Source organism: Crassostrea angulata, chromosome 8 (genome assembly GCF_025612915.1).
Source record: "Crassostrea angulata isolate pt1a10 chromosome 8, ASM2561291v2, whole genome shotgun sequence".
Lineage (NCBI taxonomy): Eukaryota > Metazoa > Mollusca > Bivalvia > Ostreida > Ostreidae > Magallana > Magallana angulata.
Genome location: NC_069118.1, coordinates 41,567,815 through 41,590,925, shown reverse-complemented (window position 1 = coordinate 41,590,925; position 23,111 = coordinate 41,567,815). Strand labels below are relative to the sequence as shown.

General features: G+C 34.3%; 1 protein-coding gene and 1 pseudogene across 2 annotated transcripts; both read right to left on the bottom strand.

Moving 5' to 3' along the window:
- Positions 1-784: 784 nt before the first annotated feature.
- Positions 785-4,371, bottom strand: LOC128158944 (RING finger protein 207-like; annotated as a pseudogene).
- Positions 4,372-15,883: 11,512 nt separating this feature from the next.
- LOC128158928 (protein wech-like) lies at positions 15,884-19,828 on the bottom strand. 2 transcript variants are annotated; one of them, XM_052821921.1, is made up of 2 exons: positions 19,729-19,828; positions 15,884-17,862 (listed from the first exon to the last, which is right to left on the bottom strand). In XM_052821921.1, the coding sequence occupies exon 2, from the start codon at positions 17,860-17,862 to the stop codon at positions 16,132-16,134; it is 1,731 nt and encodes a 576-aa protein (XP_052677881.1). In that variant the 5' UTR covers positions 19,729-19,828; the 3' UTR covers positions 15,884-16,131. The 2 variants fall into 2 exon arrangements, with proteins under 2 accessions (XP_052677881.1, XP_052677880.1); XM_052821920.1 differs by having other exon boundaries at positions 15,886-17,862; positions 19,706-19,811.
- Between the last annotated feature and the right edge of the window lie 3,283 nt (positions 19,829-23,111).

Below are 23,111 nucleotides of genomic sequence, written 5' to 3'. Positions count from 1 at the left end.
TGTGTACATCAGCCTGGTGCTTTTAAAACATTTTCATAACTTAAGTCAGTACTTTAATTAACCTTAGACTACAATCTTAAATCAAGATATTTTCAACATGCAAGACTTATATATGTGAAATTGTCACGGGATTGGAAAAATAATGACGAACCAGACCGGGATTCAAACCCGGGCCCCCTTGATTTTCTAGTCATGTGCTCTAACCAACTGAGCTATCTGGCGCCCTCATTCGAACCGATCTGTCTGTTACATTTCTCCACTTTATTGACCTTCGCCCAAAAAGATCACCCCAGGCGCTTTCCCTTGGCAAGAGTTCAGCAATCAGTTCCAGTGGTTGGTCTCGGCAACAAATATTAAAGGATTGGAGAAATAATGGCGGACTACAGCGGGATTCAAACCGGAGCCTCTTGAATCTCTAGTCAAGTGCTCTATATTGTACCAACTGAACTATATGGTGCCCGGTATTCGAACCCGTCTGACCGTCCCAAAATGAGTGTTTATTTGTGTTAAATTATAAATCTTTGGATTATATTGAATACAATTTACAATGGTAATTTATGTAATTTTTAACTCAGATGATACATAGTTGTTTATTTCAGGTATTACTTATAGCATGTCTGTTACGTGATCGCAACTACGAAAATATGTTCTAGTTGTACCTGTAAATCATATAATTTATCCATATGACGTTACTGCATGTGATGAACATGCACATGTTAAACCCATTGAGAATACTTTTATATTGCATAAATCATAAAAAATAAATAAGATTATTGAATGTAATTTTTGTCAAATTTAATACAATGCTAGTAATATTGATCTAAAAAGAATATCATACTATATTATACATATTTTACCAACTATTAAGTACAATCAAAGTCAGTCATTTATACAAATATATACACTGTTCACTTTAGATACTTATACACTTTCACTTTGTTGTCAAGTTCTCTAACCCACATATATTGTTCATCATCCATACACACACTACGGGGATATACGTTTACCACTCCTTGTTGTGGTGTGAGTAGTAATTATTATCATTTCATTATTATTAATTCATTAATGAAAATTATAAACATGCCAGGCTACATGAATGTTTACATGTATTTCTATGTACACTGTATATACCAATAATAGTATACTATTACAGTGTTGTTACATTGTCTCACAACACACACACAGTACCTAATTATTGTATGGATATATAATGTTCACTGCAGATACTTGTACACTTTCACTGTATTGGTAAAATGTTGTCCCACCCAGAGATTGTTGTCATCGTCCACACACACACTATAGGAACACTTACCCCTTGTTGTTTTGTGAGTAGTAGACACAATAACAGACCGTCCTGATCCAGAAGAATTCATTAAAACAGGAGACTGGATACCACTCAGTATACACTCAGTATACCACTCAGTATACTCTCGGATAATACAACCACAGAATTCATTAAAACAGGAGACTGGATACCACTCAGTATACACTCCTCTCACATCAACGGGGACATACTGGTGGGGATGGAGACAGATGAAGAGGCTAAAGTCACCAGGTACAACAAGACAGGGACAGAAATACAGAACATACAGAGAGACAACAAAGGACAGGGATATATAGTCACCCACACTACATCACAGAAAACATCAATGGTGATGTCTGTGTGTCAGACTATTACAGTAATGCTGTAGTGGTGGTGTATATACACCGTCCTGATCCAGAAGATGAACTGTTTTACTGATATCATCACACACCAGGATGTGACCGAGTACATCAGTACATATTCCATAGGGATCAAACTCTGACCCCTGACCTGTGTAGGAGAACCTGTGTTGTCCTGATTTATCCACCACCACTACAGCATTACTGTAATAGTCTGACACACAGACATCACCATTGATGTTTTCTGTGATGTAGTGTGGGTGACTATATAGTCCCTGTCCTTTGTTGTCTCTCTGTATGTTCTGTATTTCTGTCCCTGTCTTGTTGTACCTGGTGACTTTAGCCTCTTCATCTGTCTCCATCCCCACCAGTATGTCCCCGTTGATGTGAGAGGAGTGTATACTGAGTGGTATCCAGTCTCCTGTTTTAATGAATTCTGTGGTTGTATTATCCGGTAGTTTGGCAACATCTTCCTTGTTGTATTGACCAACAGTAAATACAGGTTGGACTGGTTTGGATGTCTCTGGTATTGGTTTAATCAGTATTTTTTCAGATTTAAGAGCAAATGTTAAATTTTTAATGTCCGAGGGAGATAGGTAACTATAAAATGTTTTGATTAAATCACTGAGATAGTTGATGTAGTCATCTATTTTTCGGTTTTGGCCGTTTAATGTTTGTAATAATAACTGTTCTGTTTTGTCGACTTGTTCTATTTTATCTGATGTTAGTGTGTCCACCAGCTTTTTCACAGACTCGGCTTCAGTCTTCATGGATGTTCTTATAGCATCCATGATCTTCTTTATTTCTGTGACATCTTCAGCAATTTCTTTTTTTAAATCTTGAGAAGTAGGCTCAAAATAATTTCGAATTTTAGCTATTTCTTCTTGACAAAAGGAACATTTTTCAGCAAAGACAATTTCTAGGTCAGTAAATATATGGCTGCGATGTTCTTTTGTGGCTGTGCATTTAGAACAAATGGGAATCTGGCATTCTTCACAGAGAAACTCTATTTGTCTTGTGGGGTGGATCTTGCATTTCTCCAAGGGAAGTTGACGTTTGCGTTGTTTATAAGGAACCACTTCATGGTTCTTGGTTATCCTATTTTTCTGATGTTCCTCTCTGCATTGTTCACACATTTGTTGGTTGCAGTTATTGCAGTAAAACTGGCAGTTCTTCTTACAGTCTTCAGTACCACACACTAAATAATGCTGGGCGTCAGGTGGTATTTGGGATTCAGATAATGCCATCTTCAATGAGACAAGTACATGTACATGTAAGTGTAGGAAATAGTATTGTCCGGTTTTCGACTTATCAGTATATCAATACTATATTCGACAAAATGTCCACAAAAATGGATGAAAAAAAATTTAAAGATCGAATTTATCAATTATGTCTTATGATAATAGAATTTGACATAGAAATACGTAGTATTCAAAGTTAACAATCTAAACTTTTCATGTTTCAATACACGATTGAAAAATGTAGGGCGAGTTTGATTGAACGACACGCGCATTGATGAAGTTTTCCGGTCAATTTTTTCTTTGATACGCCGATCAATAGAAAAATTATTATCTTCATTTCTTAAAAATATACAATTACGAGGGTTGTCCCAAAATAGCGTAGACAAGTAGCGTTATTCAGTTAATCGAAGACAAAGGAAAATGAAATTAGTGCCACAAAGGGTTCAAGAAATTTCTATTCAAATAATGTTTTAAAATTGAATATTGTTTGAGATTAAATTAGTGAAATGCAAGCATGTTAGATAAGAAATTCGACATGCGGCGCAATGTCAAAAACAAAAAGTTAAAATCAACATAATGAATTGAAAATTGGGCGGAAAAGTACTTTTCGAATGAAAAAATTCAAATAAACATACACTGATATTTCATTATAATTCTATTATTTACTCAGAATTTTTTTTGGCTATAACAAAACTTTTAAATATTTTATAGCGCGTTTTGTGACAAGTTGAAAAGTTAACTCATCATAAAATGACGTTGTCAACGTTTAAGGCGGCGCAGCAGTAACTGATACAATTTTGTAAAGACAATGAAATAAATCCTAAGCGGCTTTGGAAGTAAATGAAATTAACAAAGTCGATGAGAAATGCGTGTTGTGAATAAGTAGTTAAATATTTGAACAAGTATGATGACAATAAGTGGAAAAAAGAAACCTCGAACGAAATCAATGGACGTCAAAATGTTGGACGAGACATTTCGGTAAGACGGACGTTAGACAGCAAGTAAAACAAGGCAAGTTTGGAGCCGACAGATCGTTTGTACGTAGAAAGTATTAAAAAACAAAACAAAACTAGAAATATATATTGAATGTGCACGCAGAGTACATGTTCAAAGATAATATTTTTTCTAAGACATTCGGAAATAAAACGTAAATGTTATCGTGATCGATGTGGAGGGTTTAGCAACAACGTAAAACTGGAAATTTTCGACGTCGCACATTGCGCCGCCTGACAAAACTTGTTGTTACTAATTATTCATTTTCTCGAGAAATAAATTAAGTACCAAATTTTAACTTTTCAGCATTGTTTACCAAAGGGACATTGAAGAAAACATAGAAGTCTTATGAAATTGCAGTGAACAGATTATAAATTATGTGTCCCGTCTACATTTTTTTGGGACAACCCTCGTATTTCAACTTACCATTTTGTTGTGTATCAATGTCACCTTTAAGTTATTTCAGCTATTATTGTGTGGATGACACCCGCACAGAGATTAGATAAGGTGTATACGAGGCTTGTTTTATTTACTTTCTGGTTGTGGCGTAGATTTAAACCTACGCATAAACAAGATTATCAGATCAGAAATACAAAATTGCCTCGCACTGATCCTGAAAGTTTAGCTTTAAAACGTAAAAGTTTTTAAAACCATGTCAATTTTACGTCTGATTTTCAGTCAAAACAATGTGTATTGCCTCATGAAAACGTTTATTTCAAGGAGCTTCTATGCGGCTGTTCCAATGACATCCCAAACTCATTTGCACTGCGTGTTCCTAATGTCATTACATCAGGCATATCGAAGCCCAGATTTTTTCTTTTAATAAAATGGTATCAGAATTGATGGATCTTAGTGTATCATAATGCATGTTTAATGTGTCAACATTAGCCCCCCCCCCCCCCAGTTTTTGCAAAGTTATACCTAACCAAACATAGCATGATAGAGGGTTCAACCCCCCCCCCCCCCTTGAAAGGTTGAGAAGTTGGATTCAGAAGCATACTAGCCCCCCTCCCCCCCCCCCCCCACACACACACTTTTTCTCGCAAGAAAGATTATTCTTCCTAAATTTACCTTAAAAGATTGAGGAGTTGGATTCAGAAGCATACTAGAACACCCCCCCCCCCCCACGGATGAGGAATTTCATGATTTCGGGAAAAAAAAGATTGGGTAAGTAAGGTTTTTTTTCTTTCGGAAGTATAGGTATACTCCCCCCCCCCTCCCCACGGATTAGGATTTCCATGATTTTGGGAATTACTTTTTTCTTAATATTTCTGAGGATTAGTCTAGCCCCCCCCCCCCCCTTTCAATTTGCTTCCGACGACAGTGGTAATCATGATTTTGAAAAAGAAATAGGCAGGTCTGACTGGTGGAAAGTAGGGAGGGGATGAGGAAAAGGTGGTGCAACAAGTTGTAACATTTTGTCTACTTTGGTAGGACGAGATTAACATGATTATCATTATCAAAAAATATCATCAGTTTTGGCCGGGATTAAAGTAAAGGTACTGCATGGACTATTTACTTAAGGACCTGGCGGAACTAAACTAATCTCAGCGAGATAAGTCGAGATTGAAAAATTTGTTGACTGACGTCTATTCCGAATCTCAGAGGAACCATACATGTACTAAAACACGCCTGCCGGGGAAAACATGCCTGTCGAGAATATCTAGATCTAGACGCCTGTCGTTTATCTGATGGATAATTTTATATTTTCTTTGATATTTTATTTTACTTTAACAAATTAATGATCACAGATTTTTTTTTATTTTGTATTAAAAACTTAGCAAAAATTAGCAAAAATGTTCAATGTTGGTAAAGATAGATAACTCTTACGTAGAATTTATACTCCTGCCGAGGTCACCCTTTTAAAGCTTACCCGAGTTTTGTTATTTATTAACAAAACATAATATTTTGATTATTATGCCTGTCACCGAAGCATCTATGATAAAATATAATACAGGGACGGATTCATGAACAAGTCTATAAGATAAGCTACAGGAATATACACGTTTACGCTTTAATTTACGCTTGTCGAATACCCATATTAATTAATGCATGATATAGTTTTTCAATATATTTTTTTTTCAATCAACAGTATACATGATCAGAGAATTAGAATTCAATAAAAACTATTGTGTGTTTCAAAGAGCAATGCAACTAATTTTCATCATAACTATTTCGGTTGACGCAAAAATAGGTGATCTTGTTTATTTCATATAATTCAATAACTTAACCAAGTAAACGAATTGAGACATAACAATAATGTTTTTATAATCATATTAAATCGCAATTAGAATCATGTGTGCATCCAGAATTTTTTTTCAAAGGGGGGGGGGGGGGGGTATTCTGTTGTTCGTTTGTTCGTTAGTGGTTTTTTTTTTTGGTGGGGGGGGGTGGTGGGGGTCGAGGCATATTCGTATTTTTTTCGGGGGGGGGGGGGGGGTCAACTGTTCTGGTACATGTATTTTTCAATAGAAATATATGCAGAGAAAAATATCAAGTAAAAAGGATTTAATGTGTAGGAAAATAAATGATATAACATGTATTAATAACACGTCTTTGCCAATAAATCATTCAATTGCAAACAGATAGACAGATTTTGTTATTTTTGTGGCGAGACGGTTAGTGGTGACTACAACATTCATGCTCATTTTTGATGTTCGACATCTGAACGTGGTGGGTTTTTTTTTGGTTTTAATTGATTTCATATTTAAGTCCAAATTTTCCGAGTCATAAAGAACACAATAATCCATGTAGATCGGTTGTCTTTGAACATGTTGATTGTCACTCCGACATTGTAAGCAGTCATCATTACAAATTATGTAGAAATTACAAAATAACTTGCTCATTATCTTCTTTAATATATGCTATTTAGGACAAGTGGGGACTGGGGCTGCGTCTCCTAAGATAACTAGTGATCATTGCTCTACAGATACACGTGCATACACGTGGTAATTTCTTGTATGTTAGGTGTGAACTGAATGGTCTTTTGTCGCTAAAGAAGTTTTTGTTGTTCTATAATAATCTAAATGTATGCCAACACGTTTCTGATACTAAGTAGACCATCGGTCTAATGTCAGAAGGTCAGTAGGCAACTGCGTACTCTTAGGTAAGTTGTGCATAGCCTTTTTCGACAATTGCCATCTATAAATCACTAAATATCTGCAAATTCTTCATCACAGAGTAGTGTTAAGGAAATTATTCTATATATAGAATAATATGGAATATAACTTGGAGAAACACTATATACATTAATATTAAAGGCACAATTTCTGAAGGATCAGCACATGTCTGATGTGCTCGGGTGCTTGTGAAGCTAAATCATTTACAGAACAGGATTCAAGTAACTTTAGATAAAAAAAAATATTTAAGAAAATTTAAATGTTTTAAAAAATGGCGAAAATTCGAAATTCGGAACCGTTATTGGGCATGTGTTTTGCTTCCGGATTAAATGATAACGGTTATACCCGATGTAGATCGAAAAGCAGTTACATTTCATCAAAAGGCAAAGACTCGAAGAAAAAAAGAACACACGGGCAGCGGTGGACAAAAACGAATCAATGGCAGACACTCGAAGAAAGACGAGAAGGCAAAAAGTTGTATCAAAGGAAACCCAACTGAAAAGAGAAGGGTGCATATTAAAGAAACCCCAGATGTTGCTACAGAATCGGAAAAATCGCCACCGCCATCGAACCCACAGCTGACTCAGAGGTTTGTTTTACCTGAAAAATCCTCAAAACTGCCGTGCGGTAATTTGTTACGTGACCTCAGAAGGGGGTCTGATAGCCGGATGCAGACTAACTATTTAGTGGAATACAGGAAACGTCTTCGGCAATTGTCGGTTTAACTCCTCAATTGTAGTATAATTGTCTTGTATGTAAAATATGTGTGTAATGTATATACAGTATATGAGATGATAAAAACAAGTTTATTACGGGCCCCCAGAAGGCGGTCCGTTATTTGATATACATTTAGATATTGTAACTGCGTTTCTGCGGGGTAGTTTTTTGTTTTAATAGAATTAATTTCATGCTGATTTTCATGAATTAAAAGTAAATTTGCAAGTAGAAATATGTTTTATGCCTTTAAAATTTATTACACTTTTTTTTTGTTTTACTCGTAAACGTTAAGTAGGCCATAGACTGTCGTGTGAGGCGCGTTTTATCGAGACTACAAGCTTATCTTTTAAAAAGATAGGTGAGCTAGCGCTGTAGCCATCACAAAACACAGAGGCAGATTTCTAAAACATTGGTTTAAATTTCTGAATCGATTAAAGCTGCTTGGTCCGATTTTATATCAAATTTTATGCACGCTTTTAAACAATGGTTATGCTTAGTATATGCACAGGTGCTTGAGGACAGGATCGACCTAGATGTAGTTTGATAGTACAATTTAACAAAATAACCATCGGCAGTGCCTCTCGGCTGGCAGACAAAGTTAGCAACCTTAAAATTCTTGTATTATATGTACAGAGGGTCTGATTTTTTTCCAAAACTGTTTGTTTTATGTATTTTTGGGCAATGGATGAATAAATTAGATTAGAAATATATCATAAAAGGATAATTTAATAAAAAAGGAAAATAAAGTCCCTGGGGTCTATATTTTGGGGCGGGGGGGTGGAAAGGGGGGGGGGGGTGATCCTGTCCTCAAGCACCTGTGAGTATATGTATAATAATAGACATATTGCAGTAGTTTTCCCAGTCAATTAAGCCAAATTTCAATGAAGAAAAATACGTACAAAATTTGCTCACAAAACAAACGACATAAAAGGGTACCGCTTAATTTCGCCTCATGTTAAATTTTACCCCTGACGACGAGACGGGTATGGTTGTATTACGACTTTGACATCGCTTTAAATAAAGTTCGAAATGATCAGACAAATTACAAATAAACATGTGTACGTTTGCTCGCTAATATTTCTAAAGTTTGCTTTCTTTCATCAAAGCATATCATGCTAGTAAATAACCCCAATCATTCGGGGGACGAAACCAAACGCTTTCCTTTTCTAAACATTCCCGTGATGCACTTTGGTTTATTTTTTTTGTTTGCCCAAAAATAAATTATTTTTATTTACTTAGTATATTTCTAACTTTGAAAGGAGATTGACTCTGCTGGTGTAAATAGAAGAAAGTCCATAACTTTCTATGATAAATGATTTGTACGGAAAAAAAATTGATACTGTAATAACAAAAAAATCGGACCAAGCAGCTTTGATTAACAATAGGAAGACACAGTGGTGTACTGGAATTATGCTGGAGTGGGGTCTCAATTTAGAATTGTGATTTTTTTTATATAGTGTTCTAATTCACATCGGCAGGGTCATAGCTCATTAAGTGTGCCTTAATCATTATGAATCTACTTTGATTTCAATTTCGAGGTGAACATTTTTAGAACTATTGGTACTGTTTTGTGGCAATCCTATCTTCTCGGGCTTTTCCAAGCTTAAAGGATTTAAGTTAAAGATAGCTATTTATTATAATATTCAAAATTACACTTTGCTTTATAAGACCTAAGCTAGCTACTGTTACTTTTTGACATGTATAATAAAACACAAAACTTCATGTAAAGATGATGAACGAAATTCAAATGGTACAGTTTATCTAAAATAGTGCAGTATTCCCAGAATCCCCCACTATGGAGTCGAGCATGCGTATTCCAGTGAAAAAGACTAACGTTTTGCTAGCGCTCAAGAGCACTAGCAATAATCTTTTCGGAATATTCCAGTGAAAAAGACTAACGTTTTGCTAGCGCTCGAGAGCATTAGCAATAATCTATTCGGAAAATTTCGGAGTTCTTCATTCTTTTTAAAACAATGTATCGGGATCGGTATACGGGACATACTATAGACCTGAAACAATAAAGACCTGAATGAAATGAAATTTTATATAAATGATATATTAGAATTTCTATGTTCTGCGTCAAATAAAATGACTTTGTGTAGGTATTTATTATATTTCCATGTGAAATGTGGTAGACAAATATCTTGAAATGACATACATACCAATTATGTACGCAAAAATATGAAGGACCTGAAAAACTTGAATGACTTGAAAATTTGAGCTGACCTGATTTATTTATAAAATGAGGTGTAGATAAGATTTATAATTCCATTTAGGAGAACAATTGTCCTGCTTTTTTACCTTTAAAATTGTGCAGTTTCTACCGGATGAGCATGATCTTACATGTACCTTTAAAATAAGCCCCTTCTTTTTTATTATCTGGTCCCTTGAAATCATATAAACTAATGCATTAAGTTTTAATTCCATACACTGCAACAAAAAATAATCAAAGTACTGAAGAACTGACGGGAGTTGATTTTGTCGATGTTTATTTATTTTAAAATCAATGATATGTTATTTTGCATGACAAGTACATGTATACGTAGTTTCTAATTTGACTTACGCATATTTTTATAATACGAATTTTTGAACTTTTTCGACTAAAATGTCGAGAAACCTCCATATGAATCATGTTAAATAATATTTAAAGATAAAATTAATTTAATCAAACTATGTATCAGTGGTAGAAATATTTCTCGAAAATTGTATGGATCCAAGCAATTATTTTTAATTATATTGAACTCTAGTCTCGTTCAACCAAACGCTCGGCAGACATCGTAAATCTCCGACAAGGGTTTACGGAGACAGCCGAGCGTCGAGTTGAACGAGACTATATTGAACTCTGGCGTAGGAATACACACGACTACAAAAAATATTTAAATTGTTCGTACCATTTAAAATCTGACTATTTTTAAGGTATTTGTAAATGAGTTTCCTTGAAAAACAATGCTTTAGCATACATTACATCGAATTCATCAATTATTTTCAAGAACTAAGTCTTGTCAGGAGCAATGATTTGTGCTGAGGTTCAAACACTGTTTCACTTTCGGTTTGTCCGCGTGACTGCATAGGAGAGTTGATTAAAAATCAACTCCCAAAAATGGTTTGAAATACATAATCTCCAAGAGAATAATGACGAGTTGAACTTTGTATTTGAATAATGTACAAATCAATGTGTTCCCCATCACTTTATAATATGACAATGGTCATACAATTACCGTTAGAAATACTTACAGTAACGAACTCGATTCTTAATGATAATAGTAAAATGTTAAGCTTCAAAACGTGTTGCTGAAAATATATTAAAATTTACCATCAAAATTAGTGCAATCAACTCGTTATTTTCTTCTTTGTGGTGTGTTTTTAATGCATAAACAGCCATGATAATTCAAACAACAATTATATTTTTTGCGGCACATTTGACGCTTGCGTCAATATGTTTTCTTGTTATAACTTGAATTATATAACTTTAACGCTTATATGTTTGATTTTGTTAGATATGACAGTGCTTGAACTCTAGTATTTTAGTATGTGAATGTTTCGCGTTACGCGTAATTCCGTTTTCTTTCCCGTTGCGCGAAACTACGTGTAATTTGAAATATAAAAAAAACAACTTAATACTTGATTATATCGAAATGAAATAGCAATATATTTTTATATATTGGTATATGCTGAAGGATGGACTCTTGAATGTTTAAATTATTTGGTCGATTTTTTTTTTCTTGATTTTTTTTTATTTTTAGGGCCAATCAATCGTGCTTTTATAAATTAAGCCATCGAAATGATAAAACAAGACAAATTTGAAAGAAAAAAATCCAATTTTGTCGTAAGCAATTCATTATGATTATGTGTAACAGATCTTAATCATGCATGTAGGGAAGTTTAATGAAAATCTTATTATTTTTTTTAAGATAACTAAAACAAACAATCATGTTGATAATTGATTATGACTTTTTGACCCTATGTTTAACAATCCATCTTTCCATCTCTGTTTTTCTGAATGTTGTCGTTCCATTAAATTGCAACTCGCTCAAATTTTTCTTATTAGGTATATGTTCAACATGTAACTGATAGTATGTATACCCTGATCTAATTAGAATAAGGTTGTAATACGAAATATCAGAGTGATGGAAACACTTGCTGGTGTTAATTTGTTTTTGTGAAGCAGTTGTACTTTGTTAAATCAAATGAAAATGTCAAAGATATCCAGATTGTCTCATACATTTGTTTTTATTTCATAAAGAATGAGTGTTCATTCTTGTTCTGCAAATGATGATGTCCATCTTATAGACATGGTAATTATACCCCACAGTAGTAAAACCCAAGTACTTACAGAATTTGTGTAAACACCCCCCCCCCCCCTTTTTCCATCTTCTCTAGACTGAAATATGACACATTGTCATGTGTTTAGTTTACTTATCTATCTTTTATTAAGACATATTTGATCGAGTTAGAATTTTACCACAAAATAAATTCAAATTTTACTACAGGTGTCTTCTTTTATATTGATTTGAATGTTTGCATAGAAGACTTGCTTTAAGCTGGGGTGTCCGTACAACAGCGGAGTTCAGCTTAATACTCTGATCCGTTAGCAATGTGTGAAACCGAAAGTCTCGAGAATGATTTTGATTGTTTCTAAATCATGTCATCGTTCAATATTTCCTGGTTAATACTCATATAATAAGTAGATAGTCGGAATAAGATTATGTTATGTGCAATACACAAAGGAACTTCAAAGAAACACGTGGTTTAAATTTATAGCTTTGATTAAAGTTATTTGACACTATTCATCATGCAATCATTATAATCAGGGTTTTTTTTCTCAGTGGTTACTCTTGCTTTCCCCACTGACATTCATCTCTTTGGGATTTTAAAAATTTACAATGAAAAATATGCCTCGTTTTTCCTTAGTTTTCATATTTCTGTATTTTGGTTCCAAAACAAAAATTACATTCAATGTTTGCAAATTTTATTTTTGTACTTTCTTAAAATATAACAATGTCAATACATGTAATACAGTGTATCAAATTATATTTATATTGTGATTGTAAAATCTTTTTTTTGCATTTATCAAAAAACGCCTACAAAAGTCGCCATAAATTGGCACTAAGAAAAATTCAGTTTAAATGTTCAGATATATTGTACATGCAAAGGCGGAACAAACAATATAGAATAGGGGGGGGGGGCAATCGTTGAAAATCAATACGTGTAAAAATCCGCATTAGTTAACCTTTTATTGAAATCAAAGGCTTATTTATTACTTTTCGTTAGTAAAATAAAAAAAAAATATCTTGTCAATATTTATGTCGACGCAACAAAATGCACATGCATTATGGCAAGTCCTACCAGTCTTTATTTACCCATTGCTGAGCGTTAAAATTTGGTTTTGTATGGAAAAGATTCGCAAAATTTCTAGCTTTCATAAAACAATTTTCTAGAAATAAGAACGTGCGTCTTGGCTTCATAAAAAAAGGTCACTTTAGAAAAAAAAATATTTAGTTTAAATACTAGAATCTTAATAATAATCATTAGGAAAGTTGTTGGGTTTTTTATTTTAACTTATTCAAGTTTTAATTCTGAAATTATTTTTAATGTTGTTATTCTATCAAATGACCTGTTCAATAAATGCACAAATGATCGCATATATGACATAAGCTGTGGCTTAATTCTTTTTAATAAATTGTATAATTTATATGTAATATTAATGTACAAGCCATTGCCGTCCCCGGGATCTTGATGTGGGCTCTGAATGAATTAATATAACATACACGCGTTCTGATACACGTTGCCGGTCCAAAAGATCACAGTCTATTGACCAGCGGTCCAATAGATCGCAGTCTATTGACAGGCAGTTCAAAATAGACGCAACATTTTTATTTGTGATAAAACAAGAAAATCCCTTTGATTAGGTAATAATGCGCTTTATAATATACCTCTGTGAATATTTTCCATGTAAAATTACAGCAAATAAACATGCTGTTCTATCTAACCGTGGAGTAGATCCAGTGCTATCTGCCCATGATGAATAGTCATCGCAACTATTCACCGCAATCGGAACTTCTCGGGCCTTTCCACAGAGCTCGGAAAAACAGTTTTTCCGAGCTCTGCCGGAAAGGCCCGAGAAGTTGCGATTGTTATTCACCGGTGGCATTCGATTTCCCTTGATCTTTTTTAAACTCGGAACAACTTTGATGTAATCTTATCGCTACATTAATAAAAATCAAAGTCTGATAACTGATACCCTTTTTACGGTATACATATAATTTCTGATTCTTGGAAACATTTGAACAATTTTTGTGTTTGATGCGAGTATGAAGTTGATCAGCATTGCAGAAAAATAGAAAACTCGCGTAAGCGAGTAAAGTATTTTTTCTTTCTGCAATGCTGTCAATAAAAGCAAAGAAAACGATTTTACTATATACATGAACTAGTATTATTTTACATCCGCCTCCAGGCACGTAGCAACGTTTTTGAAAGTGGGGGGGGGGGGGGGGGGAGGCAGACTCATCCAAAGCATTAAAAAAAGCAAGAAAAAAAGACTTTCCCCAAATCTTCAAAATCCTCATCCGTGGGGGGGGAGGGGGGGGGGGGGGCTGGCGTATTATATTACTTCAATTTCAATCCTAATTTCCTTATTTTCATATCAGTTTTTTACATCCACCAAAAAAAAAAGAATGGGGGGCCAACTCCATGACAATTCAATTTTTTATATGTAAATTTTAAAAAAAGTAGTTGCTGCGAGAAAAAGCCCCCCCCCCCCCCCTGATGCTACGTGCCTGCGCCTCAATTATCCATAAAGATTTATTAAAAGTTCGAAGGGCTACATGTATAGGATAGATTTGAACACGCTTCGACCGAAATTATCACCTCATAATATTCAAAGAATATTACTTATATTTATATCTTTTCCACGGAGATGGGTGAATAAGAATTGTAAAATGCCCATATCAGGAATGATTAGAACCTGCAAAATTAAAATATCATTAAATCTAATGCAGCGCTTTTTCTGTTATATGCTATAAGACACGCCGATTTTGTGTCACTCAAAATTAATTCGTTATGTTATTGCAGACAAAGACAGTTGAAAATGTAAATATATAAGCGTAATTGCTTAAATATATCATATAACCCAAAGAAAGAAGGGGAGGGGGTTCAACCTCCGGATCCCCCCCCCCCGCCCATCTTTTTGGATCAGCCATGTATATCACATGTTTGTGAGTAGTGGCTGCATATTGCATTGTAGACCTACTCTGTGTACAACAGCCAGGTGTTATGAAGACCTTGTCCTGATACCAGGCCATTGTCACTGATAGACAGTTGGACAGTAGACGGTTGACAAAGAGTCCGCTGACTGCTCTGCTGAGAAGGCTCTCCAATAAGGAGCTTCCTTTAGAAGAAATCGTTTCGCTTTGTTCTTCAGCCACTGGTGCTTTTAAAACATTTTCATAACCTGAGATTGCAATCGTAAATCAGGGTATTTTCAACATGCACATCGTCGGAAACCCACGGTTGATTACGCGTTGCTCCTCTATACGTGATGCAGAGAGGAACGACGCGTAATCAACGTGGGTTTCCGACGATGCAACATGCACGATTTATATAAATTTGTAACCGGATGGGAGAAGTAATGACGGACCAGACCTGGATTCAAACCAAAGCCCCAAAAATTTCTAGTCATGTACTCTAACCAACTGAGCTATCTGGCGCCCTCATTCGAACCGATCTGACCATTACATTCCTCCACTTTAATGATCTTCGCCCAAAAAGATCACTCAGGCTAATTCCCCTAACATGATCGAGGTAACCTGTCAGTTCCGGGGTTGGTCACGGCAACAAATAGATAGGGATGGGAGAAATAAAAGCGGACTATAGCGGGATTCAAGCCCCAGCCTCTTGAATCTCTAGTCAAGTGCTCTACCAACTGAACTATGTGGTGTGGGTTTTGGAACAGGTCTGACCGTCAAAAAATGATTGTTTATTTGTGTTAGATTATAAATCATTGGATTGTATTGAAATATAATTAACAATGTTAAGTTATGTAATGATACCTTGTTGTATATTTCAGGTACTAATATTTAAAGCACTTCTGTTACATGACCATAAGTATGATAATATATTCTATTTGTACATGTACCTGTATCATAATTATATGTATGACATTACTGCATGTGATGAGCATGCACATTTTAAAACTTGTCAAAACCATTGAGAAGACTTTCTTATTGCATAAATCAAGAAAACATAAGAAAATTGCAAATGGGTGTATTATTTGTCAAATTTAATATATAATGTTAGTAATATTGATCAAATAAAATATATCCTACCATATCATAAATAGTTTACCAACTATTAAGTTCAATCAAAATCAGTCATTAATACATATTATACTTGTACACTGTTCACTTTAGATACTTATACACTTTCACTACGTTGTAAAATTCTCCAATCCACATGTTTTTTTCATCATCCACACACACACTACGGGGATACTTTATCCCTTGTTGTGGTGGGAGTAGTAGAGACAAGAACTGACCGTCCTGATCCAGGAGATGAACTGTTTTACTGATATCATCACACACCAGGATGTGACCGAGTACATCGGTACATATTCCATAGGGATCAAACTCTGACCTCTTACCTGTGTAGGAGAACCTATGTTGTCCCGATTTATCCACCACCACTACAGCATTGTTATAGTCTGATACACAGACATCACCATTGATGTTTTCTGTGATGTGGTGTGGGTAACTATACACACACAGTGCCTGTCCTTTGTTGTCTCTCTGTATGTTCTGTATTTCTGTCCCTGTCTTGTTGTACCTGGTGACTTTAGCCTCTTCATCTGTCTCCATCCCCACCAGTATGTCCCCGTTGATGTAGGAGGAGTGTATACTGAGTGGTCTCCAGTCTCCTGTTTTAATGAATCCAGTGATTGTATTATCCTGTGTTATCCTATTGATGACTTTGTTGTCTCTGTCTGTATAAATCAGATTCCCGTCCTGTGTGACTGTGTGGTAGCTTTGAGTTCCACCACTGGTTAGTATCATCTGTAGCTGATTCCCCTGTAGATCTGTTTGGACAAGGTTACCATCATTATCATTGCCCCAGAATCGGCCTGATTTACCCAGTGATATATGTAATACACTGCTAACACCTGGTACTATATACTGCCTGACCTTGGTGACAGAGGAAGACAGAGACAGTGTTTGTTTCACGTCAGATTTCTCTCTGTCTTGTTGCCTCTGTTTCCCTGTAGGTTTCAACTGTGTAGAAGCAGTCTCCATGGGCTTTATTTTTCTGTTCTCTGGTTTAGTGTTAGGAACGGTTATTCTACCCAGCAGTTTGGCGACATCTTCCTTGCTGTATTGACCAGCAGTAAATACGGGTTGGACTGGTTTTGATGTCTCTGGTATTGTTTTTATCAGTATTTTTTCAGATTTGAGAGCAAATGTTAAATGTTTAATGTCCGAGGTAGATAGGTTACCATAAAATGTTTTGATTAAATCATTGAGATAGTTGATGTAGTCATCTATTGTTTGGTTTTGGTCGTTTAATGTTTTTAATAATGACTGTTCTATTTTGTTTACTTGTTTTATTTTATCTGATGTGACTGTGTCTACCAGTTTTTTCACAGATTCAGCTTCAGCCTTCATTGCTGTTTTTATCCCTTTCATGAAGTTCTTTATTTTTGTGACATCTTCAGCAATTTTGTTTTTTAAATCTTGAGAAGTAGGCTCAAAATAGTTTCGAATTTTAGCTATTTCCTCTTGACAAAAGGAACATTTTTCAGCAAAGACAATTTCTAGATCGGTAAACATATGGCCGCGATGTTCTTTTGTAGCTGTACATTTAGAACAAATGGGAATCTGGCATTCTTCACAGAGAAACTCTATTTGTCTTGTGGGGTGGATCTTGCATTTCTCCACAGGAAGTTGACGATTGCGTAGCTTATAAAGGACCACTTCATGGTTCTTGGTTATCCTATTTTTCTGATGTTCCTCTCTGCATTGTTCACACATTTGTTGGTTGCAGTTATTGCAGTAAAACTGGCAGTTCTTCTTACAGTCTTTAGTGCCACACACCAAATAATGCTGGGCGTCGGGTGGTATTTGGGATTCAGATAATGCCATCTTCAATGAGACAAGTACATGTACATGTAAGTGCAGGTAATAGTATTGTCCGGTTTTTGACTTATCAGTATATCAATAGTATATTCGACAAAATGTCTATAAAAATAAATGAACGAAAATTTAAAGATCGTATTTATCAATAATGTCTTATGATAATAGAACTTGACATAGAAATACGTAGTAATCAACGTTAACAATCTAAACTTTTCATGTTTCAATACACGATTGAAAAATGTAGGGCGAGTTTGATTGGACGACACAAGTGAATTGGGTTGCCAGAGTTGTTAATAAAACACGTATTTCACGACGCTAGAGTTGAATCCGTGTTACAAAAGTTTACTTCTACTTTTAGTTAGAGCACAAGAGTTTAAAGATGGCGGAAAACGATCAGCAATTGCGAGTTTGACATAAGTATGAACAATTTGAATTTTGGGGTGTAATAATATTATATATATATATATATATATATATATATATATATATATATATATATATATATATATATATATATATATATATATATATATATATATATATATATTGTATATATCACTCAAAGAGTAGAAATTAATAAACTTTTATATAACTGATAATCCAGATTTCAAGTAGAGTTAGAGATAAACGGTAAAAAAAAAATATAGCATTTATTTAGCTGGAGGTGGATTGGTTGTAATGTTAAACTCTACAGGTAAAACGCAACACTGATTTTCTTTTTAATTAATTCTTAGTTACTCATCCAAAATGTCATCATTGAGATGTTTATTTCAATTCACAATAATTTTCTGATTGGGGGAGGGAATCTTATTAGTTCTAAATAACAGGGAAATTTTAAAGCAGATTTTAAAACAGATTTGTACAGGATGAATGTTTTAAACAAAAGAGATTAAACATGTACATGGTAAGTACTCTAAAATTTAGTAAATTTATGTAAATCTAAGACAGTTAGCCTTGGGTCAGCTGAGAGGAGAATACTTATTCGCCATTTTTAACACTAGAGCATCACTCGTCGTTTTATTCACATTCATAGAGTCTAGCCTTTGCGCATGCACCAACATAACCCTAGAGTTACCAGATTCAGTTCAATCAAACGCGCCAATAATGTCTACGAGGATTTGTTTAGCAACAGACCCAGACGATAACGTTATATTATTACGCGAGGTGTCCAGAGGACTTCCGAATGGAGAAAAGATTCCAAATTATGAATCTCCGTTTTTTTCCTGTGAATTTCTCCGAGTAAAAAATGATAAAATGTTACTGAAATTATCTTGGATATTTTCCCTTTCATCTAATTCAATTGCTCTTCTTTCACGGGTAATACTATGTATATTTTTATTAAAAATGGTCCAAATGTGCCGCTTAAATATCTCGGGGGAGAGTTTAACTATCCAAATACTATTTTAAAAGAAATTGTAGATAATCATTTCTTCTAGGATGTTTCACATTAAGCAATGTAAATAGCTTCACTTATTTTACATAAATTATGAACAGATGACCGAATACAATTACAAAAAAGCATCATTGGTTGTGTGTAATTTAATTTGTAGATAATTATAACCAACTATATGGGCCTATTAAGCTTTATATTAACTAGTAACTCTTATTAACTGGACTTGTTTCTCAACAAGTGCAAAACGAATGGAAGAATAAAAATCGAATTGATAACCACGTCCCATTAAAAAAATTAAATGGCCACTACTTTCGGTTCTGTGAAAAGAACATACATATAAAAATCATTCATTGATGACTTGAAGTAAACCCACTTTTACGCTATCTAGAGATTGTGTCAACTTCTTTACTGTCATGAGATATAGATACATGCATATATACAACTATTTCAACTTACCGTTTTTTGTGTATCAATGTTACCTTTAAGTTATTTCAGCCATTATTGCGTGGTTGACAACCGCACAGAGATTAGATAAGGCGAATACGAGGCTTGTTTTATTTACTTCATGATTGTGGCGAAGATTTAAACCTACGCATAAACAAGATTATCAGATCAGAAAAACATATTAGCCTCGCACTGAACCTGAAAGTTTAAATGTAGAACGTAAAGTTTTTAAAGCTTATTTTCAGTCAAACAATGTGCATTGCCTCATGAAAACGTTTATTTCAAGGAGATTCTATGCGGCTGTTCCAATGACCTCCAAAACACATTTGCACTGCGTGTTCCTGATGTCATGAGATCAGGCATATCGAAGCCTAGATTTTTAAAATAAAAAATATCATGTATCAGAATTTATGGATCTCAGTGTGTATAGCACGAGTATCATAATGCATGTTTAATGTGTCAACATTGAATTCGTATAGTTATGGGATATAATAAGTGACAGTGAGCAATAGAGGTTTACCATGCATGCACATGTTTAATCATGATTTTAAAAAGTAAATAGGCAGATCTGACCGATGGAAAGGGGGGGGGGGGGTGGTGAAAATAGGTTGTAACGTTTTGTCTACTTTGGTTGGACGAGATTTACATGATTATCATTATAAAAAAATATCATCAGTTTTGGGTATAAAGTAAAGGAATATTTTAATGGAATATTTTACTGAAGAATCTGGAGCAACTAATTAAACTAATCTCAGCGAAATAAGTCGAGACTGAAAAATTCGATGACTGACATCTATTCCGAATCTCAGAGCAGTACCACACAGTGGTCATACATGTACTCAAACACGCCTGTCGGGGAAAACATGCCTGTCGAAAACATCTAGACGCCTGCCGTTTATCTGATGGATAATTTTATTTTGTTTTACTTTACTAAATTAATGATCACACAATTTTTTTTATTTTGTATTAAAAACTTAGCCAAAAAATAGTAAAAATGTTCAATGTTGGTAAAGATAGATAACTCTTACGTAGAATTTATACTCCTGCCGAAGTCACCCCTTTTAATCTTGACCGAGTTTTGTTATTTATTAAAAAAACATAATATTTTGATTAGTATGCCTGTCATCGAAGCATCTATGATAAAATGTAATACAGGGAAAGATTTATGAACATGTCTATAAGATAAGCTACAGGAATATACACGTGTACGCTTTTACGCTTGTCGAATACCCATATTAATTAATGCATGATATAGTTTTTCAATATATTTGTTTTTCAATTAACAGTATACATGATCAGAGAATTAGAATTCAATAAAAACTATTGTGTGTTTCAAAGAGGGGTGCAACTAATTATCATCATAACTATTTCGCCTGACGCAAAAATGGGTGATCTTGTTTATTTCATATAACTTAATAATTTAACCAAGTAAACGAATTGAGACATAACAATAATGTTTTTATAATATTAAAATGTAATAAGAATCATGTGTGCATCAAAAATATTTTTTTTTCAAAGGGGGGGGGGGGTATTCTGTTGTTTGTTAGTGTTTTGTTGTTTGTTTGTTTGTTTTTTTTTTTGGGGGGGGGGCGGTCGAGGCATATTCGTATTTTTTTTTGGGGGGGGGGGGGGTTCAACTATTCTGGTACATGTATTTTTCAAAAGAAATATAGAGAAAACTATCGAGCAAAAGGGATTGAATGTGTAGGAAAATAAATGATATAACATGTATAACACATCTGTGTCAATAAATCATTCATTTGCAAACAGATAGACAGATTGTGTTGTTTTTGTGGCGAGACGGTTAGTGGTGACTACAACATTCATGCTCATTCTGGATGTCCGACATCTGAACGTGGTGGTTTTTTTACGGTTTTAATTGATTTCATATTTAAGTCAAATTTTCAAAGCCATAAAGAACACAATAATCCATGTAGATCGGTTGTCTTTGAACATGTTGATTGTCATTCCGACAATTATAATCAGCCATACTAGTACTGAACATAATTAATCTTAAGTCGAGAAACGTTTTGATTAAAAGGAAAGAATAATGCATGCATCCATTCGTAATTATTATTGATTCTTCAATATATATGTACTAATATATAACTGAAATATGCTGATATTTTTCATACGTCATTCAATATCATTTACTTTACTATACCTTAAACGGTTACACACAATGCTTTGTACCATTGCCAATCACAATCTGATGACGCACATGTGCATTAATGTATTTTTATCTCAATTTATTACAAATTATGGAGTAAAATTTACAAAATAACTTACTCATTATTTTCTTTAATATATAATATAAGGGAGGGGGGGGGGGGGGGGTGTGGCTGCGTCTCCTAAGATAACTAGTGATCATTGCTCTACAGATACACGTGCATACACGTGTTAATTTCTTGTATGTTATGTGTGAATTGAACGGTGTTTTGTCGCTGAAGAAACAATAGACCTTAATCTACCTGTATATTGGAAGACGACCGTAAAGAACACCTTGTTGACCCCCCCCCCCTCTCTCTCTCTCTCTCTCTCTCTCTCTCTCTCTCTCTCTCTCTCAAATGTTTTAAGTGTCAGACCAGACATATTGTTAGGAACGAGTAGATCTACGAACACGTTATGCTTTAAGATACTATCTAACTATGTATAGCGTTTGAACATACACCTAGTAATCATTAACCCAAATGGACTATTAAAATATTGCACTCCACTTTTAGTATTACCGTTGATAAAGCAAGGTCACTACAGCAGGATTATCAAGGTTTGTGACACTTAATTTTAAATATTTGTGTAATCTATATGAAATTGAAGACGAATACCACTTTATCCTAATAACACTTAATCAGAAACTATTTCTGGTTTTTAAGCTACAAGTTTTTTTATCTTGTCAAACTTACTTCTCTTCATAAAACGTAAATAGTCCATTCATAACCGTAAACATTTAAACATTTGTGTTACCATTTTCGACAAGCTTATAAAACACAGAAAAACAAAACTTATTTTGTTGGGAAAAGGATTATTTATTAATTTTTACAAAATAATCCAGGTGTATCACCAAGAATCTTGACATGAGCGAGTTGAATCATTATACAACGTTAATCATTGAACCGGACTGCTCTTTCTCGATTAAAAATGAAGATCAAAAGTCGTGGAATTTTAACCGGGTCACATTTTTAACAAAACTTTATACAGATAACCTCAAAATATGTTGTACATGTAGCTGCAATAATCAGATACTAATATTGATTAGGCTGAATATTGAATCAAACTACAGAGTTCTGATTTGATTTGCTAATTGCTCTGACTATTATAATAACTTTACTTAATTTCGCGTAAGTTTTAATACATATGTACTTCTTATCGGGAAATATTTTTTTTTCATACAATTTGTTTTCATTTCTTAGCAATAATT